Source organism: Symphalangus syndactylus, chromosome 20 (assembly GCF_028878055.3).
Source record: "Symphalangus syndactylus isolate Jambi chromosome 20, NHGRI_mSymSyn1-v2.1_pri, whole genome shotgun sequence".
In the NCBI taxonomy this organism is placed as follows: Eukaryota; Metazoa; Chordata; class Mammalia; order Primates; family Hylobatidae; genus Symphalangus; species Symphalangus syndactylus.
The window spans coordinates 15,535,404-15,561,442 of NC_072442.2; the positions used below are offsets into that span (position 1 = coordinate 15,535,404).

General features: G+C 51.9%; 1 protein-coding gene across 5 annotated transcripts; it reads right to left on the reverse strand.

Moving 5' to 3' along the window:
• Positions 1-1,542: 1,542 nt before the first annotated feature.
• Positions 1,543-26,034, reverse strand: SEPTIN4 (septin 4). Of its 5 annotated transcripts, XM_055258533.2 has the most exons (14): positions 24,338-26,034; positions 23,635-23,679; positions 22,383-22,390; positions 8,313-8,609; positions 7,852-7,945; positions 7,327-7,413; positions 6,710-6,833; positions 3,254-3,388; positions 3,023-3,140; positions 2,832-2,933; positions 2,541-2,637; positions 2,285-2,447; positions 2,030-2,129; positions 1,543-1,772 (listed from the first exon to the last, which is right to left on the reverse strand). In XM_055258533.2, the coding sequence occupies exons 1-14, from the start codon at positions 25,923-25,925 to the stop codon at positions 1,713-1,715; spliced, it is 3,018 nt and encodes a 1,005-aa protein (XP_055114508.1). In that variant the 5' UTR covers positions 25,926-26,034; the 3' UTR covers positions 1,543-1,712. The 5 variants fall into 5 exon arrangements, with proteins under 5 accessions (XP_055114508.1, XP_055114512.1, XP_055114510.1 ...); XM_055258537.2 differs by lacking the exons at positions 22,383-22,390; positions 23,635-23,679; positions 24,338-26,034 and adding an exon at positions 20,803-20,899; XM_055258535.2 differs by lacking the exons at positions 22,383-22,390; positions 23,635-23,679; positions 24,338-26,034 and adding an exon at positions 13,628-13,737.
• Between the last annotated feature and the right edge of the window lie 5 nt (positions 26,035-26,039).

Genomic DNA, 26,039 nt, shown 5'->3' on the forward strand with positions numbered 1-26,039 from the left:
AAGGGAAGGGAGACCAGGACGCTCCCAAGGACCTGGCTTATCGCCCCTCCCTTTCTTTCCCGGGGACCCAGAACAGACCACAAGACGGAGGGTGGCCACTGGAGGTCGCCATGGCCCCGCGATACCACCAACCGACAGAAATGGAGAACGGTTGATTCAGATTCAGTTTATATTCTCAGGTCTGGAGCGGGCCTGAGCGCTTTAATTAGCCCGGGGCTAATGGGTCCTCACCCATCTTTGTTTATAGAACATTGAAACTTCAGTACTGTTGATAAGTTCCAGGAAGACAGGAACTTTGCAGTACTTTAACTCCAGGGTCTAGAACAGCCTGCAATCTAGCAGATGCTGTAAATTTTTTAATTAAATACTGAACTCCTGTAGGACAGTGATTGTGTTTTTATTCATTCCCAGCACTTACTATAGTGTTTGGTGATTACAATGGCTGCAGCATTTGTTCAAAGCTCTATCACAGGCTTTCTACAGTGTAGAGCTTAACCTGCCTATCCCTTTTCCCAGATCAGGGGAAATTGAAAGTCAGGAGGTTGCACGCAGTTAATACTTTGTGTTTTCCCAAGGGCATGTATCAAATACAAAACTGCTTCCGCCGCAGCTGGAATAGGCACAGGCATCAAAATGGGGTCTTTTGGGCCGGGCGCGGTGGCTCATGCCTGTAATCCCAGCACTTTGGGGGGCCGAGGCGGGCGGATCACAAGGTCAGGAGATCGAGGTCATCCTGGCTAACACGGTGAAACCCCGTCTCTACTAAAAATACAAAAAATTAGCCGGGCATGGTGGCGGGCGCCTGTAGTCCCAGCTACTCGGGAGGGTGAGGCGGGAGAATGGCTGCACGCGTCTCAAAAAAAAAAAAAAAAAAAGAAAGAAAAAGAAAAAGAAATTTGGGGCACTACCCCAATACTAAACGACTGTCCAAAAGTCCTTTTTTTTTTTTTTTGAGGCGGAGTCTCGCTCTGTCGCCCAGGCTGGAGTGCAACGGCACTATCTCGGCTTACTGCAACCTCCGCCTCCCGGGTTCAGCCATTCTCCTGCCTCAGCCTCCTGAGTAGCTGGGACTACAGGCGCCCGCCACCACGCCCGACTAATTTTTTGTATTTTTAGTAGAGACAGGGTTTCACCGTGTTAGCCAGGAGAAGTGCCCCAAATTTCTAATCCCTTAAGCCAGGACCTTGGTAGCCCTGACGTGTGATGGAGACTCTGGACAGAACCACCTGTTGACCTGTCCAGGACCCAAATATGCACCAGGGCCAGGGATCTGTTACCAAAGGTACTGTATGTGTGAAAGATGGAGAGAGACCCAGACCCCAGATAATAGAGGCATGATAGATATATGATCGTTAAGATGGAGAAGCCAGGCTGGATTCTAAGCAGGGACTTAGAAGGGGAAACGAAGTGGAAAGTTTTCCCCCACTCTCCCTTCCCTACTAAAAGCCAGAAACCAACATCTTCTACCATTAGCCTTTCAAAACTGGGTCCCAGGATCTTGATCTCCAGGAGGTCATAAAAATACACACAGGGACACCAGAAGCCACCTACAGATTTATTAAACTTTATTTCCTCTGAGTCTCTGGGCAGTCAGCAGGGATGTAAGGCGAAGTGGCAGTAGCTGAAGGGGCCTGAGCAGAGCTGGTGCTGGGAGGGGCCGGCATGGACAAGAAGAAGAGGAGGAGATTTAAATATCCAGGGCTGAAAGCCAGTTAATAGGTCTCCTTCATCTGTTTTTGTATTTTGTGTAGCATCTCCTGCATCCGCCGCAGCTGGAATAGGCACAGGCATCAAAATGGGGCCTTTTGGAGAGTCCTTTAGTATTGGGGAAGTGCCCCAAATTTCTAATCCCTTAAGCCAGAACCTTGGTAGCCGTAAGGTGTGATGGAGACTCTGGACAGAACCACCTATTGACCTATCCAGGACCCAAATATGCACCAGAGCCAGGGATCTTTCTATTACCAAACAAAGAGATACCAACGTTGGTGATCAAACAGGAGACCTCCCATATACCCCATACTGCTCTCACCTCCTCATCTTTCTCTCGGATAAGCTTCTCAGTTTCTGGATCTGTCCCCGGTGGGACAGCAGGGATGGGGAAGTCGGTACCACTTTCCCGAGTCAGTTTGCTAAAGGGAGAAAAGGGTTGATAAGGCTAGGAGGACCCCAGCACCCGCTTAGATTGAGCCCAGGGCCTATAGAAGAACCAAAGTAGGGCTTGGTGTCACCCAAGGCTAGGCTTGGGATCTCCCCCTGCCAGCTTTGTCCTGGCTTCTGATCATACTTGCGATTCCGTTCCTTCACCACCAGGCGGGTCATGCTCTGGATGCACTGTGCCCGGTAGTTCTCATAATGTGTCTCCCGTGTCACATCCTTCAGGTCCTGCATGTGGGTACGTACCAGCATTGTCCTCAGCTTCACAAAGTCGCAGTGCCCTGGGTTTTCCACTGCATAGCAAGGCTAGGGGTCAGCCAGAGGCATAGGTAGGGGAGAGCCACTGAGAGCAAGGAGATACCCTGGTCACAGACTCAGTGCTTTACCTTCCACGATGCCCCAGGGGTAGAGTCGACCCCGAACTCGCCGCCCTCTGGCTTCTACTACAGTGTTGCTGCCAATTACTGCAAATGGGATGCTTTCCTGGAAGAGGTTAGGGGTGCCTGTCAGCACCCTCTGTTCTCACCTCTTTCTTTCCACCTGTATCGTCATCTTCTCTGCTTCATTCTAGGAAGCCAGGGTCCTTTCCCACCCTGATAGCCTGCATATAGAATTCTACTCCCTTTTTCTACCTGGAAGAAACAAGATGGGAATGGGATGCCCTAGAGTGGCCCCACCTTTAGGGCTTGGTCCTGCAATTTGAAGTCCTCATCCTCATCAGAGTCACAGTCTGGGAATTGATAGATCTTGATTCCAAAATGCTCAATCTCCTCCCGGATCTGACAAACAGATGGGGGGCCCACAGTTCTGGGGACCACGTCCTTTCTAGAAGCCCACCTGATCCCCTCCCACCACCAGCTTCCCTCACTTTGCGTTTCTTGCGGTCCACTTCGGGAGGTGTCAGTGTGTCTGCCTTAGCCAGGATAGGCACGATGTTGACCCGCTGATGCAGGGCCTTCATGAATTCAACATCCAGTGGCCGGAGCCTGGGGAACAGGAATCTGTGACCACCTGCTAGTGGCAGCCCTGCCCCTGGTGCTCTTGGCCTGTTCCCTTGACAGCACTCGGTGGTGCCAGGAGCCTCAGGCTTGGACCATACCCGTGGCCGAAGGGTGAGATGAAGTACAGGCAGCAGTGCACCCTGTTGTCTTGGATGTTCTTTCGGTTCAGGCCACTCTCATCTCGGAAATACTGCTCAAACTGCTGATCAATGTATTCTGCCACAGGCTTCCAGCTGGGGCAGGGACAGACAAGCAGAGAAACTGTGAGAGTGGGAGCCACCTAGTGAGCTCTGGGACTACAGAGAAGTAGCCCACTCCCTGAGCAGTGTTTTTAAGACATTGTTATTCTCTGGCTTACTTTAATAAATCTTTAGGGAAATTCCTGAATGGGAAGGGGTGTATCTCACGTGTCCTGATACAAAATTAGACTGAGTACTCAGGCAAGTTTAACAAATACTAGCTTGATGACAGGGAAAGGGCCCAGGTGATCAAACAAAGCAGTAAGAATAGGCTGGGCACGGTGGCTCACCCCTGTAATCCCAGCACTTTGGGAGGCCGAGGCAGGTGGATTACTTAAGGTCAAGAGTTTGAGACCACCCTGACCAAATGGTGAAACCCCGTCTCCACTAAAAATACAAAAATTAGCTGAGCATGGTGGTGTGCACCTGTAGTCCCAGCTACTCAGGAGTCCGAGGCAGAAGAATCGCTTGAACCCAGGAGGCAGAGGTTGCAGTGAGCCAAGATCATACCACTCCAGCCTGGGCGATGGAGCCAGACTGTCACAAAAAAAAAAAAAAAAAAAAGAAGAAGAAAAAAAGAATAGCAATGTGGCTGCAGGCAAATACCAACTGGAAGCCAGGGAAACCCTAAGTCAGGTTTCCAGTGTAACCTCAGAGCCTCTTTGCTCATATGTTTCTAACCTTTCCTCTACCTCTCCAAACCCACTGCATCCTTCAAGGCTCTAAGAACCATCTCTTCCACGAAGGCTCCTTTGACTATACCAATACACACTGCTCTCCCCTTCTCTTCACTACAAAGCAAAACAAATAAATACATAAATTTCCCCAAGAACCTCAATTTTCATATCCTTTGCTCTTCTATTATCTTGTTTAATCCTCACTGCCCTGACAGGTGGATATTATGCATTATGATCATCATCACTCTCATTTCACACATGAAGAAATTAAATCCAGAGCAGCTAACAGATTTGCTTCAGGCCAGGTGTGGTAGTTCATGCCTGTAATCCTAGCACTTTAGGAGGCCAAGGTAGGTGGATCACTGGAGCCCAGGAGTTCAAGACCAGACTAGGCAACATAGCGAGACCCCTATCTCTACAAAAAATACAAAAAAGTTAGCTTGGTGTGGTGCCATACATCTGTATTTCCAGCTACTTGGGAGGTTGAGGTGGGAGGATAACCTGAGCCCGGGGAGCCCTGGGAGCCCTGGGAGCCCTGGGAGGCGGGTGATCAGGCCACTGCACTCCAGCCTGGGCAACAGAGCAAGAACCTGTCTCAAAAAAAAAAAAAAAAAAAAAAAAAACAAAGAAGAAAGGAGGAAGGAGAGGGAAAGGAAAGGGAAAGGAAAAGGATTTTCTGTAGGTCATTTAGCTAGTAAATTCTCTACCCACCTGAGCCCCTACAGCTCAGTGCACTTGCCACTACACATTGCCTGACCCATTTACTAATTTAAGTTGCTATCTGATTGAAACATGTTAGAGAACTGCCCCCACCTCCCCTGCTTCCCTGTTGCCACTTGACTATAAGCCTGTCAGGGATAGGAATCATTCACGCTTGTTCTGAATCCCTTAAAATGTCCAGCATGAGCTGGACATCTAGTATGTGCTCAATACATTCTAGTTGATTTGATGCTCCTCTGTTGCCATGTTGAAATTCTTAAAAATTTTGAACAAGGGGCCCTACATTTTCATTTTCACTGGGTCCAACAAATTATGTTGCTGGTCCTGCAACTATCATTGTTAAAATTCCTGAGTATGCTGTAAATAGCCCTTTACACTTTTCAGTGCGCATGCATCATGTTAGGTGATGTTCAGATCAATTGGAGAGGTGGTAAGGTCTGGTATATTTTTTTTTTTTTTTTGAGACGGAGTCTCACTCTGTTGCCCAGGCTGGAGTGCAGTGGCGCAATCTCGGCTCACTGCAAGCTCCGCCTCCCGGGTTCACGCCATTCTCCTGCCTCAGCCTCTCCGAGTAGCTGGGACTACAGGCGCCTGCCACCACGCCCAGCTAATTTTTTTTTGTATTTTTAGTAGAGACGGGGTTTCACCGTGGTCTCGATCTCCTGACCTCGTGATCCACCTGCCTCGGCCTCCCAAAGTGCTGGGATTACAAGCGTGAGCCACCGCGCCTGGCCAAGGTCTGGTATATTTTAATTAAATAAATGTCTAACAAAATGAGTATATATGGAGGTGCACTTTAAACTGTGAGGTGCCTGGCAAATGAAATTATTAGTATTATGGAAGGTAAGAGACAGTAGGTAAATTGACTGAAGGAGATCATTTGCTCAAGATCATGAAGTTACTAAATGCCAATCAAGATTTGAACTCTCTGTCTAGGGCTCTTAGCACTGCCTGCCTAACTTCTTCATCAAAGCTACCACCTTTTCTCCTGTCAATCTCATCCATTCCCCTCTTCATCTACTCACTTAGGTCTGACCATTACCTAAGCTGGAGGTAATGGTCAGATCTACTGACCATTAGCTGCAGGGGGGTCCCTCCAGTGCCTAAAAAATAAAAAAGCCCGAATGATAGGGGGTTGTGGTAAAGCCAGCTTTTCTTTCAGCAGGTAGCCTAGAGGGTGCCTGGAGTTTAAACAAAGTTCCACCATTTTTCCCCTTTGCCTATTCTTCCTCACCTTTACCCTCCCTCCATACATGCCCAGCCCTTCAACAAGATTCTGTGGGGCACCTAAAATGTTGCTAGTGAAAGGAAAAAGGGTGACAGTTTATTTGGCATCTACTATGTAATCAACTCTGTGCTACATGTTCTCACACTTCACATGTGTTTGTTTTTAAGGCTCTTCTTTCTTATCTTTTTTTTTTTTTTTTTGGAAGGTTTCGCTTTGTCTTCCAGGCTAGAGTGCAGTGGTGCAATCACGGCTCACTGCAACCTCAACCTCCTGAGCTCAAGTGATTCTCCTGCCTCAGCCTCCCCAGTAGCTGAGACTACAGGCTTATGCCACCATGCCCAGCTAATTTTTAAAACTTTTTGTAGAGATGGGATCTCACCATGTTGCCCAGGCTGGCCTTGAACTCCTGGCCTCAAGTGATACTTCCACCTCAGCCTCTTCTTTCTTATGTCCCTACCCCGTTATAGAATCATAGGGCAGAATTGGAAAGAACATTAAAAATCATCTATTCCAATCCTTTCCTTCTTACTTTATAAAGGAGGAGATGGCTGTCCAGTAAGGGAAGTCACATGCTCAAGGTCATAGACCGCTTCCTCCTGATAAGTATGGATATATCTGGGCCTACATGTGTACCTGTGTATGGAGAAGGGTGGCTCAGGGGCAGCTGGGATTGTGCTTAGTCAGACATACCACTCTGTGTTGTTGACTGCATCCCCAAAACCTGGTGTATCCACAATGGTGAGCCGCAGCCTCACACCCTTCTCTTCTATGTCCACTGCATGCTTAGTGATCTCCACAGTTTGCATGATCCGCTCTGGAGAAGGGGAAAACTGAGGCCAGGGCAAGCGCAGGGACCTGCCCAGTCCGGATGAACCGCCCACCCCAACCAGCCTCGTCGCCCAGACTCCCTAATCCACACTGCCCACTTCTCCACTCCCAAGCTGCCTGGGGGACTGTTCTCTGGGAACCAGCAAGGAGTACATTTCCCAACACAGGAAATGCCGGTGGCTGTTGGCTCTGGCCCCAGCCTCTTCTCTGCTCCCGGTTTTTTTCTTGGATTCCTGGAATCCTTGGGGGTCAGAGACTCATTCAGAGAGCAAGACTCTGGTCTCTGCCCTGCTTCAGCACCCAAATCTTTAGGGAGCTGGCTGGTGGGCTGCCAGGCAGATAGGCCTATGGAGAGCTGCTGTCAGTCTCTCTAAAAGGCCATGGTTTCCTGCATGTGGGGGAGAGCCCTATCCCCCAGACTCTGGAGTGAGTTTAATTTCCCAAGGCAAGTCTGCCTGATTGTCCTCTCTTTTCCTTACCTTCAGCACCAAGGAGTTTCCGGTCCCGGTACAGATCAGTGAGGAAGAGGCTATTGACAAGTGTGGATTTGCCCAGGCCAGACTCTCCTGAGAGGAGAGAGGACAGAGGCACCAAATTAGAAGGTAAGATCTATAGCCAAAAAGCAACTTCACTGGATCAAGGTTTAGGGGGAACTGCTTTCTTATCTAATCAGAACTAGACCAACCAAACTATAGCATTTTAGAGCTGGGAGGAAGCACAGAGATTGGCTTGGGGGAGCAAGAGATTGCCCAAGGTCACACAAAAAGAGGCAAATGCTAGGAAACTGTTGGTCAGAGGCTCTTTGCAACCAATTCGTACCCCCACCCCCACCCCACCCCACATACATACACTCTCACAGGCCAATGACTCCTGGCTGTTTTGCAAAACAGTACAGCCACTCGCTGCTTGCTCCCTCCGACCTATACTCCCTTCCCACTCACCGACACACACACCATCCCCACCTGAAACACACCCTGCCCAACCCAGCCCTGCCCCTTTTCTACCTGCCACCATGAGGGTAAAGTCAAAGCCTTTCTTCACGGACTTTCGGTGGACTTGGTTGGGGAGGGTTGCAAAGCCCACATACTCCTTGTCATCCTAGTAGACAGGAAGGCAGAATGCATCAGGGTGAGGAGCCAAAGGGGCCCCGGCACCCAGTGCCAATCTTCTCTCCCTTTCAGGCCTTTGTCCCAGCCTTAAAAAAGCAGTCAGTGCCAGACTTCTGTGAGTTCCCATCTGAGGCCACCAGCTGGGCCTCCTGCCCTTGCTGAAACTGCAAATTTCCAGTGCCCTTGGGGGCAGATATTTGGAGCTAGGGCTGACACAGGACTGAAAGAGGTCCCAGATACACACACACACACACACACACACACACACACACACACACACACTGCTACCTGCCCCCTGCCCCCTGGTCTTCCTGCAGCAGCCCACTGAAAGGCAAAGGCAGGGCTGGAGGCTCTACCTCAGAGGAATCATAGGGATCAAGCTTGCCCCATGGGCTGCGGGGCCTGGCAGATGGGCTGAGAGGGGCTGGGGCACAGAAGTACTGCTGGTTGTCAGAGGACTGGGGCCACGAGGGGGGTCTGAACTCCAGGTCATCATCATAGAGGTCCGGGGCCTGGGGCCTTGGCTCCGGGACTTGGGGCCTGGATGCCCAGGTCTTAGCCTCTGGTGGGTGGCAGCTCTCATTTCCTGAGAAATCCTTCACGAACTTGCTAAGTTCTCCATCATCCGTGGTGTCCTCCAGGAAACGCTTGATCTGGGGGAAGCGGGGTGGGTGGAATAGATGGGTGGTGCCGGGAAGGGAGCCGGAAGGGAAGAATGAGGAAGGAGACAGAAGACAGGAGAAGGCAAGAGGGAAAGGGAAAGCACTTGTGGTTAGAAGAGAAAGAAACTGCAGCCAAGACAGAGGAAGTGCTCACCATCCCTCCCTCACCTGCTCACAAGCCTCCCCAATCCAATATGCCAGGAAGGGTCCCAGCGTCCAGGAAGAGCCCTGGACACCCCCAGAGCCCTGGCAACTGCTCTTGGGAACTAAGGAACTCCAGTTCTGGTCTCCTTCTCAGCAGCATGTTTTTTGAGGCTGCCTTTCCTGGGGTTCTGGCCTAGCCAGGGACTGTCTCAGGCCAGGAAGTAAGGCCAGACTGATTAAGATAGAGCAGACAGAGGCATTAAACCCAAAAGGAGAGTACAGCGCATCAGAATGGGGCAGGGACATGAGGGAAGTAGACAGGAGAGAAGAAAGCTGCCTCCATCAGGCAGGTCAACCAGCAGGGGGTTCTGTAGCTCATGTCACTACTGGTCAGTGAGCTGGGGGACTGGGGTACAGATTCTACTGCTAGTGCTCAATTCCCAGGGTTCACTGCCCAGCGCTCAGTATAGCTGATCCTACCCCTTACTCCAGAAACTGAGCCACACCCAAATCTGACCCTGGGCCCTGGGAGAGAAGAGTAAACCGCCAGTGGATGCTGACTGTGGGTGGAAGGCAGCTGGGAGAGACCAAATGAGGGAGGATGGAAGAGCCTGGGGAAGGCTGGGCCTCCAGAGCTTCTGACAGCCCCCAACTGTGAGGGACATATAAGGGGAAACACCCTCAGTTGTCTCCTTACCCCCTCTGCCCAGAGCCAGCAGTGCAGGAGAGGGCCTGGCCTGAACCATGACCCACAGGGAGTGGAAGGCAGAGAATGGACTGACTCCTCTGTAGAAGCCTGTTCTACTCCATCCCCAGCTCAGAAGAGGAACTGTTTCCCCCAACTCTCATTGTCAGCTCTAGACCCTAAAGATTCTCCTCTCCTTTGGGGGTCAGCCTCCTTCGTGGGGTGCCTGGCAGTGCTGGGCTCAGCTCTGCCTCACAATACCCACGTGCCACCCCCAGACAATGGACAAGGGCCGGCTGCAGAGGCTGACTCACTCTCTAAGGGTTAGCCAAGCCAGTGGGGACTACCCCAGACCACTGTGGAGTCCCAGCTAGAGTGGGGAAGATAAGATGGCCACAGTCTTCCTGCAAAGGGAAGAATTGAGGGAGGCAGATATGCATACTGCCAGGTGTATGCCAGAGGGAAGAGGTTGAGATAGGGAGGTTAGAGGGAAAAGTCTGCTAGGAGCTACTGCCAGGCTGTTGCCTCTGAAGTCTTCACACCTGCTTATAGCCATAGTCTCCGGTGCTCGCCTGGACAGCAGGGAGGAAAAGAGGCCCCTTAGCCCAAAACTGGAACCAGCAGGTGGAGGCTGGGTGACCAGAAGAGGCTATCCTGAGGCAAGCCTAACCCAAGGCTTTTCTCACCTATGATATTTGTGAGGTCCGGTGGTGACCATACATCCCAGTCTATGCCTGTTGTCCTGGCATCATGATTAATTGTGCCCTTTCACTCTCAAAAGTGTCCCAGCTTAGACAATTAATTACATAGCAACAGAGAAGGGGTGGGACTGGGGGCAGCCAGACTTGTTGTCGGGCAGCTAATAAGTCTGGGGAATTCCAGGAAATCCTGCCTCTCTGCACAAATCCACAATGACCCAGCAGTTGGTCTGGGGGTCAGGACAAGGGTGGGAGAGAGAAAGCTGTGCTTCACCTGGTTTCCCAGGAGCACTGAGTGGAGGGGCAGGGAAGGGAGAAAGGAAGGCCCTAATGAAGATCCCTAGCCCCCACGATCTTCCAGCAGAGCCTCCAGGAACCCAGCACCATCCTCATCTCTGCCAGCCCTGGCTGCTCATCCGCATGGAGGGGGCCACAGGGGCTCTAGACAAGGAGTCAGGACACCAGGGTCCTCGCCTCCTGCCTGTCCATCCCCACTCCCAGCTCTGCCAGTGACCAAATCATTTTCTGACTTTGAGCCCCAATCCCACCCAGCCAAGGCAGGGGGAAGACAGGTCATGTCCACCCATCTCCCAGAGCAGCACCTTACCCCAGCTTCTGTCCTATCCTCAGGGACAGAATTCCCTTGCCATCCCAGTGAACGGTCCATGTCCCACGCTTCAGACTCCCTGTCAGCAAGCTCTAGGTCTAATTTTATCTCCCAGGCAAAGTTCCTCACACACAGAAACAGCCTTGTTTTGATGCTCTCGTTGTCTGGCTTCCTGGCTTCCTCCTTTCCCTTTCTCTTTGACCCCCTTCTGTCTCTGGCAGGGGCCAAAAAAGCCTGTGGAATGTCCTTCCCCACCCCTCTTCTCCTCCCCTTCCCTTGGCTCCCACCCTCCAAGGACAGCTCAGCTGCAGCAGGATCACTTGGTTCCTCTGCAGTCCCCTCCTCCTCTGATTGGCTGCCCCATGACGCCTGCCCGATGCCTACCCTGGTGGGCACAGCACCAACCTCCCAATGTCTGTTTGCAGCACAGGCTTTTGATCCATTTGACCTCTCCTGTTAACCCCCAAGGACACTGTGGCCTGTCTGAGGACTATGAGCTGTCCCCAAGTGACCTGGCCCATCAGCACAAGAGGACAGCCACCCAGGATACCCATTCCCAAAGGATTTCAATCCCCCAGTCCCTCTCTTTCACCTTAACTTTAAACAGTGCTGGAGTAGGATGAGATGTCCTATACTCCCCGATATAGGTTTTTGTGGGAATGGTCCCACACTTCTTCCCAAGTGTTCATTTGTTTTTTTTTTTCCAGTGGGGAACATCACTGTTTCAGAAACCTGCTCCTAAATTTCCCTGCAGGGAGCACCAGCCACAGAGGAGACTTTGCTCCGGGGACTCCCCTTACCCTAGGACACCTGACCTCTGACTTATAGCAACCTGTATCAACTGCATCACTCCATGGCTTCCATAGCGTCAACAGGGGAGCTGTTAGCACTTGGTCTCTGAGGAGCACGGGTTCAAGGCAATGGGAGGCTGGCAGCCCAGAAGCTTCAGAGCTGCCATTTAGGTGGGAGACAAATTAAAGGGCCTGGTTGGAAGTGTGCACTCAACTAGGAGTCAGGGGGCCACTGTTTCTTGTTGGGTGGAAACATCTTTTGTGAGTCTGGATAGTGTCTTAATTTGAGGACCTTAATGTTCAGTTGTGAATGGCCCTTCCTTGCCTCCCAAGGAGGCTGGGGAGAGAGAGCACTCCCAGATGATAGATACCTTAAGCTGCTTTGAACCTGAGAAGAGAAGGTGCATCCCAAGTCACAGGATGGTCATTAATGTCGGCCTGTCATTCTTTTCACATGTAAATTTAACCCCCCTGGCGCACCTGGGTTGGGGAGGTCTCCCCCACTGATTCCCAAAGCAGCTAGGACACTGACCTCCTTTGACAAAGAGACCCTCATAGAGGAGTCTGATCTGAACCAGACAGCCTAAGAACTTGGCTGGCTTGAGGGCAGGGGCCTGAGGATGGGGACTTTGGTGGTGGTGGTTGGGGTGGGGGGTGTCTTTAATTAGAGAAGAACAGTGTGGCCTCAGACAAGCCGAAAGCACCAAGACCTCAGCTGAACTGAACTTAGTGTGTGGCAGAAAAAGCCCCTCTAGCCCCTGCTGGGCTTGGCACTGGGGACAATCAGTGCTTCCCTAGGCTTCCATCCCTAGAACAATCAGTCCATCCATCCACCATGTGGGGAGAAGTGGGGGAAAGGAATAAGGACAGGCCTCTCTCAGGAACCCCCCTTGGGGGAAGGTCACAGGGTCACCAAGACTTCCTGGCCAAGGCTTGGGCCTCTGCCTGGACACAGCTTGAGAGACAAGAGCCCAAAAGGTTGGCCCTACCAAACCTGAAAGCTTCTGATCCCGGGGGGCCCAGGGAGCTCCCTTCTGGAGGCTGCCCACAGCCAACATCCCGCCCCACAGGCTGGTCAGGGATCCCCCACTGCTATAAACAGTTTGTGTCCCCCAATGCAGAGGGCAAAGGCTGTGGGGCTTCCAGACTGGGAGGAGAGGACGGTGTGTGGCCTGGAGGTCCTGACACCCTTACGTTATTTGTGGCAGGCTCTGGTAACAATGTTAGGAGAAGAGATGACATCTTCAGAGCCAAGCATCAAAACTTCCTACCCAGGCACCTCCAGGGAGGCTGGCTGGGGTTACTCTTTCTCTTCCCACTACAGGCAGGTGGCAGGGATGGGTGCCCCCACCCCCACACACTGCAGAGGGACCTGGCTGGTGGGGAGGGAGCGGGCAGATGCAGCGGGAGGAAGCTGTCCCATGGTTCCTGTCCCGGGGGCAGAAGGATATAGCTAATTCCACCGGGTAGGATGGTGGGCTGGGCCTCCCCCCTCAGGGGTCCCTTTGGGAAAGGCCCAGGAACTGCCCCTTGTCGGGCTGAGGGAAGGAGGGGCCAAGCGTCTCACCATCCCTCCTGGGGAGGCAGGCAGTGTTTGTGGGCCTCCTCTGTGTTTTCCAAATGAAGTTGGTGCTGGCCCCTGTGCCCAGGGTAGGTGGGTGAGGAGGGGTTACTCAGGTAAAAGCTGACCCAGGCGAGGATGGAGACCCTCACCTCCGCTTATCACTGATGTGCCTTCCCCAGCCCAACATGCGCGTCTCCACCAGCGGGCACCTCCCTCAGCACGGACCCACCCCTTCGTCCTAGAGCGCAGGCATCACCCAGGGGTCGGGGCCCACTCCGTGGCTGCTCAGAGGGAAAAACTTGGGAGCAGCGACGCACCGCCGCCCGGCAGCAGTGCCAGCCTGTGCCGGGGGCCGGCGACGGCGCCTCCCACCCTGCACAGCCTTGGTCGCGGCGCCGCGGGTCCCCTTGGAGCCGCCCGGGAGCGACCGGCGCTGCGCACCCCAGCCCTGCCCCGCGCCCGCCCGCCCGCCCGCCTGCCCGCCTGCCCGCCTGCCTGCCTGCCCGCCTGCCTGCCTTACCATGGCTGCAGCCCGGGCGGGGCCGGCTCCGCCTGGACAGCGCCCGAGCGACCAGCGGCGGAGCTGCGCGCCGACCTCGCCGCACCGCCGTCCCCCTCCCGCCTCCCCAAGTGCGGACCGCTGCGGGAGGGGCCCGGCGGCGGGGGCGGAGCGAGTCGGCCCCGGGGCGGGGCCTGTACCTCAGCTGCTAGCGGTGCCGGCGCGAACCGGGTCGGGGTGCCCAGCTGGGGGCCGGCCTCGCAGCCCGCGACCCCCGGATGCGCAGAGTATGCAGAGTCACCCAGGACAGAGCGGGGAGCCTCAGCTTCTCGTCCCCGGGCTGCACTGGACATCTGGCTCTTTTTTACTCAGCTCCAGAAGCACCGCGGGGGCTTGAGCCGGTTCCCAAAGAAAAAGGAACGGCCCACCTGACATCCCCAGAAGGAGACGCCTTTGGAAGGGATGGAGAGTTGCTGCATGAGTTGGAGAGAAACCATTAGTTACCGCAGGGATTCAACAAGGTTTTCACAAAGTGAAGCCTGCTGATGCCCAAGTTACTGATCACTACACCTCCTGAAGGGGAATGTCAGATATTCTCCACCTCCACCCGAGCTGTGAAGGGGCAGGTTAGAGGCAGGTTCCCTTCGTGCAGTACCCCAGATTACAGACTAAAGAGGATTTGCTGCACAAATTATCCAGGGATCATCTGCTGGAAGGATAGAAGGGAGAGGCTGAGTGGCTTTAACAGGGCGGTAGAGCCTTGCCTGTGGCTGAGGACAGTGGGGAGGGCCTCAGGAGAGGCCAACCCAAGCGTGACCCAGGCCCAGCTGGGCCACTCTTCCTCTGACAAGCAGGTGAGATGCCAAGGGGACAGATGCCCAGAAGCTTTAGAGGCATTAGAGGCTCAGAAGGGTCAGAGCAGCAGCTAGGGGAAGGCAGATGCTTGGTGAGTGGGGTGTTGGTGAGGGATTCCCTGAGCTAAGTAGGGTCTGAGCTGGTCAGGCTCCTGTGGAAGTTTCCAGAAGCATGTCCCTTCCTGACCCGTCCAAGACCCCTCTCTCAATGGCAGGCTGACTGGCTTCTGCTTGAATACACTCTGGACAAAACTGAGACCCACAGGCACGGCCCTCTCTGTTGGTAGAAGTGCCAGAGGCCTGCCTGCTGTATTTCAGTCTGACCTGTGAACCAGTAGCAGTGGTTGGGACCAGTCAGAACTCAGCCAGGAGAGGGAAGAGGGCCTGGGGCAGCAGGTAAGATCAGGCTGAGAAAAACAATGGGGCTGCTACTGGAGATGTTATTGGCTGTTTGGCACTGGTGGACTGGAAGATGGCAGGGTGTTCATGAGCCAGCAGGTTGAGGAGAAACCTTCCTAGCTGGGTGGCCTTGAGCAACTTACTTCACCTGTCAGGGTCTCAATTTCCATACCTGAAAATGAGGGGATTAAACTAGATGATTTCTAAGCTTCCTTACAGCTCTGGCCTTCTAAAAGTGGATGCAGTGGGGGAAGGAGGATATGCTGTATGCTACTATAGGCCTTGGAGGAAGATAAGAGAACAAGGCAGCAGCAGGAGGTGCTGGAGAAAGGTTGGCCATGCAGTGATTCAGGAGAGGGCCCAGGATCTGAGTGAAGGGGGAGGACGTGTAGGATGGGGGCAGCAGATTGGCTTCCCTGAAAGGGAACCTCTAAAGGTACAGAGAGGCTCCCAGAAAAGACCTGGGGTAGATCAGGGGATCCGAAGCTGTACTCAAGAAAACAGACATAAAGAGAGAAACCAATGGCAGTTGGAAGTCTGCAGAAGCAGCAGCTGCTGCTACCATCAGCCCCAAATGTCAAGCTTGGGCTATACAAAGCCCCACTGTTCAAAGCCCTGGGCCTCCAGTACTCATATATGCACTCTGAGAATACCTCTTGCGTGCTTCCAGAGTCCTGTGGCCTGGGGTGAGGAGAAAGCCTACATCAGGGAAGACAGGCCCCAGCAGAAACCCTTGTTTTCCTCTATTATAACATGCCCCTCCCCGCGGCCTCAGCTGAATTCCAAGTGTGGACACAGACACATCTCAAAAGGCAGCCCAACCAGCTCATCCTCAGCTGTGGCTGGAATCCCAGCTCTTCTCTGGCACCTGCTGCCCAAGCTCCAGAGGGCCCTGTGTGTCCTGAGGCAGGTTGGTACCAGCTTGCCTTGAGGAAAGTGAGGCCCCAAGCAAGTCCTGGGACCATGGAACTTAGCTCTAAGCCAAGAATATTGGGATCTGATCTCTTTCTAATCACTGTACCACAGGCCTAACATGAGGCATGCTGGGTGAAATAAAAGCTGAAGACTGACTTTGAGCCATCCCACCTGCACAAGCCCTGCATGCTAACCTACTGCAGCATTCGGAGAGCTCTGAGAGAACTTGGCCTGGGCACAAGTCCCATGCCAACTTGGCTATTATCTCACTGCCTGAAAGTCCCTTGCCCTCTCTGGGCCTCTGTTTACCCCACTGAAAGAGAAGACTGGACTTCTCCCAACTCTAGCTCTTACATTCTGTGTGATGGAGGCAGGGTCTAATACCTGCAGGGCCAAGATACAGCAGCCCTTGCGTGAGTCACTGGCAATTTACCGAGTGCTCTTCCTCATCTCCAGCCAGCAGGTGGCCTGGCCAACTCTGCTTCAGCATGGCTTAGCTTTTGGAGCGCTAGTACTCCCTCAAAATTCAACATCCCACCAGGCATTGATGGCCTTGACTACAATACAACTCCCCAGGCACTGCTAGGGCACGGTATCTGAGCCAAGTGTCTAGGGGAGTGTCTAGCTGGGAAACTCAGCTCAGCCACCATAGCTCTAGCCTGCTGTCTTGGGCTCCGTTGCTCAGGTCAGGCCAACATGATATGTCCTGGCCCCCTCCACTAGGTCTTTCCTGCCCACCCATAGGTGCAGGTTGTGTGGCACAGGACCTAAGCAAGGAGGCTGCATGTGGGCCATCCCAGGGCCCAGGTTCAGAGCCAATAATAAAGAGCAATTACCACAGGAAATCAGGATTTCAGATCTGCATGACTAGCAATGGCCACTTCTGCCTCTCAGTAGCTAAGTTTCCCTAAAGTGGCACAAGAACTAATTGTACATCCCTTCCCCAGTGAGATAGATGAGTCACTGATGATACAGTCAGAGAGTCCTTGGACCAAAGGCTATCACTGGGTTGTGTCTTTCAAGGAAACCTCAGCAAGTCTGTCCAACAAGGTCTGTGGTGGACAAAGGCAATAAACCAAAATACATTAAGCCCAAATCTTCCCCCAGCTGCTGCCACATGTCCCATGATCCTGGGGGCAGGCATAACGTGTGGGTGGCAAGGCTGGGGAACACTGTGTTTCCTGGCACCTGCTGAATGGCTGCAAAGAGGGGCACTTCCAGAGCTGGCAGGGTGCTAGAAGCCAGCCACTCTGATAGGGCAGACAGTCCTTCCAACACCCTCCATGAGCAGGGCAGGGCCATAGGAGCTCAGGGTTAGAAGGGACTTACAAACCTCCTAATGTGACTACTCACCAGATGTCTGAAGGCTCCCCTGCCTTCCCAGCCTCTGCTCGAATACCTACCTCCGATGGCCAAAAATTCACTGATTCTAACAACTGCCCTTCAACCTTTGGGCAGCCAAGTTACCAAAGTCTTCACTATACTGAGCCAAAATCTGTCTCTCCCTGGCTTTTACCCTCCATATGCCTCCATGCTGGAAGCTTTGCTGACTCATTTCACTGGACTTTGCTTTGTCCTTTGATGTCCACACCCTTTCAAGTGACCCATCTGTATACTTTTCTCTACCAAATTCACCACAGGCTCCTCAAGGGCAGGGAGTATGTCTTTTCTTTTAACCTCTGCTCACTTCAAATCAGCAAACATGTGATGTGATGTTTGTCTGGGTGTCCAGGCCTCTGCCCCCAGGAGATGGCTGATCAATATGGATTGACTAAAAGGACTCATTGATTAGTTTTCCATTCTGATTTTAGAACCCAGACAAGCCTTGAGGCTCTGTGCTTCATTGACCCTTCACTTGCCCTTCATCCTGGCTGCTCACAAGCTCACACCCACCTCCCAGCCCCGTGGTTCACATGCAAAGACACAGATGTTACTCCCTCTAAAACCTTTCCCTTCACAATTCTTGATATCTAAAGGTGCTGCTGAAATATTGAGAAGTATTTTCCAGGGAGACGTGGCTATAGAAGAAGGGTTTCTATACTATATAGTTGACTCCCTGGGACAGACTGCTCCGTAAAATGCTTCCAGCTTTGATGAACAAACACTGAGCCTCAATTTCTTCATCTGTGAAATAGGGAGAATAAATCCACTCATAGGTTACTATGAAAACCCACTAATGCACTTAACATGATCACTAAATGAATGGTAGCTATTATCTCCACTAATGAGAAAATTATCAACATCAAACCAGTAACTGCCAACTGTGACTATTTCAAATGCCTTCCCTCCAAAGGATTTGGAGTGTGCATGTGTAATAGGTGTAGAGAGATGGGAGGACAGAGAATACCAGAGTAATGCCTTAGATTAAAGTGACATTGGAATGACCAAACCGCCACCACCTGTTGAGTCAGCTTCTCCAGCTAGACACCATCTCTAGAAAGCTGGTGCTTGGTCTCAGACCTACCAACCCAAATTCCCAGAAACAGCCACTGTGGAGACCCCTGGAACTAGATGACTTTGCCGGCAGTGGGTATGACAAGGAAGCGACACCCACAGTGTCAGCCTGAGCTTCCCTCAGGAACTGCCTCACATTCTGTCCCCCTCCTCCAGGCTTCATTCAGCCCCCAAGGTGCAGCTGTCTCCTGCTGCTCCCCTAACAGCAGCTGAGCCAAAGGCAGCTGAGCAGAGGAGGGTGAGGGGACATGGCCATTTCTGCCTCTCAGGACAGCCTTCCTCTGGCTGAGCACCTGTCAGGGTGGCTCCTGGGTTACAGATTTACTTCCTCACCCAAGTATGCAGCCTGACCTCTGAAGCCAAGCTCCCTAATCTACCCAGGCCCACTGTTTTTGTTACTTGGAAAATCCACCATTTCAAACAGCACCAAACTACTCTGCAGAAAGATATGATGTTGGAGATGGGTTTCAGTCACCACACACCTTCTGAAAATACACCAAAAAGTCCACAATGGATGTGGCAGATTCTTCCCTATGTGGGATTATTCTGGGCAAAACAAAGAACTAAGGGAGTCTGGCCTCAGCTCTGCTATCAAGTCTGAGAGAAAAGCATCGTATATTCCTGCCCCCATTTTATAGGCAGAGGGAGTAACCTGCCCAGGTCTCACTGTGAAGCCAGGACATTGTCCCCTCTGTGCTTCCAGGCAGACTGCACCACAGCTTGTACTAGGTGACCAACTGTCCTGGTCTGCCCAGGACTGAGGGGGTTCTTGAGACATGGGACTTTCAGTGCTAAAACCAGCAAAGTCCCAGGCAAACCCTGATGAGTTGGTCAACTTAGCCTGTCTCCAGATTAGCAAGTCTTAGCCAGAGGTCACCAGCCTTCCATCCTGCTCTGGAATTGGCTGCCCATGGTAGCTGGAAATGAACAGGGTGCCATCTGACAGGGTAAGATGCTTGCTTCCTAAGAAGCTGTGCAACAACGGTCAAACTGCTATAAAAATCCTCCCAAGGCCGGGCGTGGTGACTCATGCCTGTAATTCCAGCACTTTGGGAGGCCGAGGTGGGCAGATCACAAGTTCAGGAGTCCGAGACCAGCCTGACCAACTTGGTGAAACCCCGTCTCCACTAAAAATACAAAAACTAGCTGGGCGTGGTGGCGGGCACCTGTAATCCCAGCTACTCAGGAGGCTGAGGCAAGAGAATCACTTGAACCCGGGAGGCAGAGGTTGCAGTGAGCCGAGATCGCGCCATTGCACTCCAGCCCAGGCGACAGAGCAAGACTCTGTCTCAAAAAAAAAAAAAAGCCTCCCAAGATGCCCTGCCCTGTTTTCAGCAGTTCTGCTCCATTCTTTCAACAACTCTCTTTCTTCTCAACTACGAGCCTCTACCCAAAGCAAGAGAAATGCCAGGTGCAGTGGTTGGTGCCCATAGTCCCAACTACTCAGGAGACTGAAGCAGGAGGATCACTTGAGCCCAGGAATTCGAGATTACAGTGAGCTATTGATCTCACCACTGCACTCTAGCCTGGGCAATAGAACACTTTAAAAAAAAGCGAGGGAGGTTTCCTTTCACACAGCCCATGACCTAGGATTCTGTGAACATCCTCATGAATGTGGAAACTCCCTGAGTTCCTCAGAGGCTTTGGATTTCACTTTGTAAAGGAAGCCAACCTTAGCAAAATGTCCCTGTGATTCAGAAGTCAACAGGAGGCTGATCATCCCATCCCTTAGGGGTCACATGACATGTCACCCAAAAGACACTGAGGTCTGCCTTAAGTATCAGTGAGATGGCCTCCTCTGATTCCTGGCCTATTTTCCAGAGTTGGTTTCTTGCATAATTGATAGAGCAGAGAGTAAACCACCTTGCCCTATGACAGCCTGAGAAGTCACATTTAAGGATGAGTAGGTCAGATGCCTTGAGGACACAGGATCTTGGGGCTAATGCACCCTGTCCATCAAAGGCATTGCAGCCCCTCCCATCAGAACTGCTTTATTTCCAGGAACTCCCCAGGGCTGTGTGAGAAGGCAGCCCCCAGTAACCCATTAGGGCACCCTCAGGACCTTCCTCTTGAGCTTTTGCTAGTTCTGATCCCAAAAAAACCCCATCAGGAATGCTTCCCTCAGTCCAGCACAACCTCCTCTGGGGAGACTCCAGCCCCTAATGTCCCAGTCCAAGGATGAGAAGCATCTGTCCACCCCATTCCTTAGACAAAAGGGCTTTGAGGGGCCATTTGGGAAGGGACTGACACTTAAAAGAAAGAGATGGGCTGAATCAGGCACCATCCCCAGCTGTTCACCCAGAGAGGCTTGTGAAGCTCAACAACAAACATGATGCCTCCCACAAGCCAGGTATCATGGCCAGGCCACCAGAGAATTCCTGCCAGGAATGGAATCTGGAACAGACTCTATGGTCAACCATTCCCAGATCAGAGGAGTCAGAGGCCTTGGACACCAGCACCACAGCGTCTCCATCCTGAGGCTGCATGGGGCCATGCCAGCTGAGGGACAGGCCGGGGAGAGCCTAGCTCTCTCATGCATTAGAGAGCACCTGGCCCACCTCCATGCCATCCTACCTCCAGAGAGCCAGAGAAGACCAGCAGCCCAGCTGCCTGGGAGCCTTCTTTTCTTGGCTTCTGGGGAGCAGCTCTGCTGCTGAACAGGGCTGGAGAGCTGTAATTATCGAGACAGGATAAGAGCTATTTTAGGAAGGAACCATCCTGTTGCCAAGGCTTTTGACTTCCTAAACTAAAACATGATGCACAGAAAAAGGGGGTGAAGGTGGGGGAGAACAGGGAGGAGCCTGCTCAGTCAAAAACATCAAATCTTGATGGAAGGGAAATATTAACTCCTTCCCAAAAGTACAGATTTGCATCTAGGGGTGAGCAAAAGGCTAGCTAAGACACCACCATCCCCTGGCTTTGGGAAGGAGGGCATAACCTGATCCCCTACCCATCTCCCTGCGGACTCCCTCTCTCCTAAGGCCCTCCAAGAGCACTTACTCAGTCTGTTCCATCTATTTTGACATTTGAGCACAAACTATTTCATATTGTTGTTTAAATGTTTCCTGTCTGTGTTTTATCTCCCCAACCACATGGCAAGTTTCTCAAGACCAAGGAATATGTGTGCTGTGAAGCTTCAATTCTTCCCCTAAAAGTGCCTAGCAGAGTGCTAGGCAACTGAATAAAAATTGTTTATGGAAGGAAGGGAGGGAGGGAGAGAGGAAGGAAGGAAGGAACGGAGAAAGGGAGGGAGGGACTTACTGTCTTGCATGGAGATAATTTCTGAAAGTAGCCACTCCCACCTACAGCTGAGCTCAGGGCATGAGGTTGGATAAGAACCCATGGCAGTGGGAGGTGGCAGCCTTGTTTCTGGTCACCTCCCCTTCAGCTGTTCCATTATCTGAGCTTAGGCTGACTCCCACTATGCACTCATTTGTTTTCTATCTGTGGCCAACTGTCCACCCTGAGTCAGCCTATGAATGGGACCCATTAGAGGCCATTGCTAGGCTTTGGGTAATAGAGAAATATGGCAAGAGAAAATAATGGAAGTAGGAAGAGCTTTGACCATCTTATCAAACATGGGCCAAGAATAGCCAAAGTACTTATGGGAACAATGCAGCGAAATCAGGACACTGCCAAAATCAGGACACAGGACTGCTGTCCACAAGGTGGACAAAAGCAGAGTCCACCTTGAGTTTTTCCAAGTTGAGGACCCAAATAGTGTGTAACCCAAAAAAGCGACCCCTTTCTGGAATGCCCCAAGCTGAAAAGAGGAGAACCAGGTGGGGACTGATCCAACGGCTACCTAGACAGTCTTCCCACAGAGCACTTGGCAAGATTCATCATCTGCCAAAAGGTCTCTGTTCTTTCTAGGACTGCAACTAGCTCATACAGTGCTTTTGTGCAAATCCCCCTCTGGGGAGATGCGGCCCCACAGGTGCACAGCTTGGCAAATGGAAAACAGGTTAGATTTCAGCCCCCCACTTGCCCCCTCTACCAGGTGCTCTTGTGCAGTGAACAATCTGCCCAACCATAGGGAGCAGCTCTGTCTCCCTCCATGCCCACTCCCATTATAGGACATAGGACAGGAGATGGATTTGGATTGTGGGGTGGGCCCAGGAAGACTGGGAGTAACCTCCCAGGAGCATTCTTACCTCCTCATCTGTCATAACAGAGTAGAAGCCAGGCATTCCCCGGGGCAGCAAATGGAATTCAGAGAGTGCCAATAGGAGGGGAAAAAGAGAAATTTACTAAAGATGCCCAGTGGACTTGGGCAAACCTGGCCCAATCCCTTCCCAGTGCAAGTGGCCCAAATAACAGCAGCTAGTATTTACTGAGTGCTCACTGTTGCCAAGCACCATGCTAGGTGTTTTATTGGTAATAGCTTGTAATAATCCTCACAATAACCCTAAGAGGGAGCCATTATTCTCAGTAACAGATGAGGAAACTGAGGCTTGGAGAGGTAAAATAACTTACCCAAGGTCACAGTCAGAAAATAGTGGACCCAGGGCCCAAATCCAGTTAGATAACTCGAGTTTGTACTTTACTATGCCCCTATTTTATAGAGCTTTGCTCCCTCTGAGGAGCAGGACTGCCCTTCTCTGCTCTTTGCTGACCATCACTAGGAGGGTTCATGCTGGTTGGGATTGGACGGCATTCCCAGGGCTCTCTCCTCCCCAGGAACTGCTTTATCCATAGCCCTGGCCTCTGTCATGCTCATAGGGCTGGAGTATATTTTGGGCCACAATGCTCACAGCAAGAAGTCCCTGCTGCCAAGATTTACTCCGTGAGGTCTGGTCCCCACCCTCCCCTGCCCCCAGAGAGGCCAAGAGTATAAAGGGAGTGGAGGTCACAAGGCCTGGGGACACTTCTCTTAAGGATTCTAGAGCTGCAAGACACACTGATGGCCTCAAGGGGGAGGCCCAGACATCTCTGAAGATCCTGCCTGGGCAGCACCAATAAGTACCCCAGGTGGTAAAGTGGGGGCATGAGGAGGGTTCTGAGGAACCAGAGAAACACATGAGAAGAGCCCCCAGCCTGAATTAGCGTGAAGTCAACTCTGAGCAAGACTGTGAAGCAGGCAGTTTGCTTTGGTGTATTTTTTAAAATCATGTGATAGCTGATCAACTAAGCTGAAAAGGCCATGAGGCTTAAATTATTCTCCATTCCAGAAGTAACTTCCTGTTAAAAGGAGACTTGAAAATGGAAAAGGTTCCAAGCCCTAAAGAAATGACTCTAATGGTGAAATTTTCAGCAAGATGAGAAGTTCCTCTGCTTCTTCAGGTCAAAATCCCAGCATTTATCTCCTAAACGACCCAGCTCTGTAGATACATAGATGCCACTCCTCACCTGTCCTCCCATCCCCCAAGCTCCCACAGTGGGCCCATAGGAGGGAAAAGCACAGACCTTTTAGCCACCAGATGACACGATTGTACATTTCCTCAGAGACATCTGAAAGTAACAGAGAGATGGTTGCTTTTCTTCTCTCTGTGGGATGCACATCCCACTCTCCACTACTTGCAGCTCCCTTTCTAGCTCCACATTTCTCCACCCAAAGGTGCCCTCAGACCTTGGTCCTCTCCAAGAAGCTCCTCCAGCCTAGGACTATATATCATATTCCCACTCTCCCTTTCTCTTTTTCACACCCTCTCTCTGTGCCACTGTGAATGCCTTTCTCCTTCTGGAATCCCAGCTCATCTGCATCCCACCCTCTCCACTTTGTAGCCAGAGTATTTACCCGAGGCTCTTATTCTATTTAACAGCCCTTACCAGCCCTCAACCCAGCTCAGTTCTTCATCCCCACTCAGGAAGCAGCTTTCAACCCTGCAAGCCCCTCTCTACTACCTTCAATTGAAAAGGTAAGCAGTGTTGCCTGGAGGAGTCAATGCCTGTCGCCCGGCCCAAGCATCATCATTGATGTCATTAGCTTGGAGCACAGAGAAGCTGGCAGGGAAGGAATGGAGCAATAGGCTCAAGGATAGGACTAGCTTTGGCACTGGCAGGAGAGCAGCCCTTAGGCCCAGAATGAAGAGGTGGTCTTTCCTGCCCACCCCAACATCCCATCTCACTAAACTGGGGCTGCACCTGGGCAGTCTGCTTATTCACATACCCAGGAAGAAAGCACTAAACCTTTGAATGGGTTGTTTGCAGGTGTGCTTGGGTGGCACTTCACTCAGTAGTGCCCAACTTGGAAACTCCTTTGGTGGTGATGGTGATGATAGGCTTGCCTTCTCTCTCTGGAACTTCAGATCCTCACAGAAAGGGCTAGAGTCTATTTTTAAACCGGACAATAAAAGATCTAGGGAAGGAGAACACTTAGGCTCAAAATCAGGTGTTGTTGGCTGGCTTTGGGGTGTTTCAACTTCAGGATTCAGCAAGGGCCACCATGAGGAGTCAGGTCCATACCTAGGTAAGGACCGAGGAGGCAAGGGCCGAGGGGTCAGTTCCAGTTCTGCATGGATGGAGGGGTTTTGCGAGAGTTCTGGATACCTGGGTGTAGGTCCTTGGGACATGTAGGTAGTTTCTGGGGGTTTTTGGGTTTGCTGTTTATAGATGGGCTCTGGAGTGACAAACATGGATGACTTGTGGGAGCCCTCAGACACTGATCGAGCTGTCACATGGTGAGTTGGCTCTACTGACTGTACCCCTGGGGAGATGGTGACCCTGCGGCCAACCTCGCTGTTTCCTCGGATTGGGGCCCTCACATTGGACTCCACCTGTGATGATACTAAGATCTTTGCGGAGGGCTTGGTTTCAGGATAGACAGAATACTCGTGAAGAGACTCCGGGTCTACCCATGCAGAAACTCGGTGTACACCATCAGAATCTTTAAGCACAGAGAGTTTGGGCGATGAGTCCAAGTTCATATTCCTACACAAGGCCTTGGGTTTTGAAGGAATTGAACCGTAAGGACCTGTTTCTGATTCTTCTACAGGGACCCTTCTCTGGGCTGTCTGATAGTCTGCAGAGACACAGCTGCTTCTGTGCTCTGGGAGAGAGGGACTCCTTGGAGATCTGGTCTCGTTAGTTGTCGTAATTCTTTGGATGGGCTCAGTTTGTACTGCTTCATCCTTTGGGTAAGACAAAATCCTACGGGGAACTCTGACTCCTTGGGGGTTCTGGACCTTGGATGGTGGGTCATCTTCTAAGATTTGTGATTGTAAGTTATCCTTCTGGTCTTGAAAACTCAACCGACGAGTAGATTTGGCATCTGGGATTGATGAACCATGATGGCCGACCTCGCTCCCTGACTTGTTCTCACCGCCTCTTCGTGCTGCTTCCTCTCTGGGTAGACTAACATTCCGTTGTCTGCTTGAAGCATGGGAAGCCAGTGTCTGAGTTTGCTGGCTCTTTAGATGAGGAGAGGAACGGCGGGATGATTCTGTTCTTGGTCCAGTCTCAGTTCCCCGAGGAGTGGGTACTGCATAGTGTCCAGGTCCTGACTGGAGGGAGACAGATCGAGGATAGTCTGATGCCGAATGGGGAGTGGTGGGATGTGCAGCTTCTGATCTTCGGTGGGAAGGGTTCAGGGAAACTGCAGCACTTCGATGGCTTGAGGCAAGAATATACCCATGTCCCTGCTGAGGGGATGTGTTTGTAGTAACCTCAGACCCTCTCTGTGCTGAAACCGCTACCTTGGCCGCAGGTTTATTTGTCTTGACCATCTGATAGATTGTGCCCTTCTGAGTAGATCCCATATTTTACCAGCTGGCTTGTATTCAGGATCCTAATGATGCCTGAATATTTACTCTGTTTTAAAGCTACTGTTCTTGGGCTCCCACAAAAGTGGCTGTTGTTCTAAGAGTGTCTCA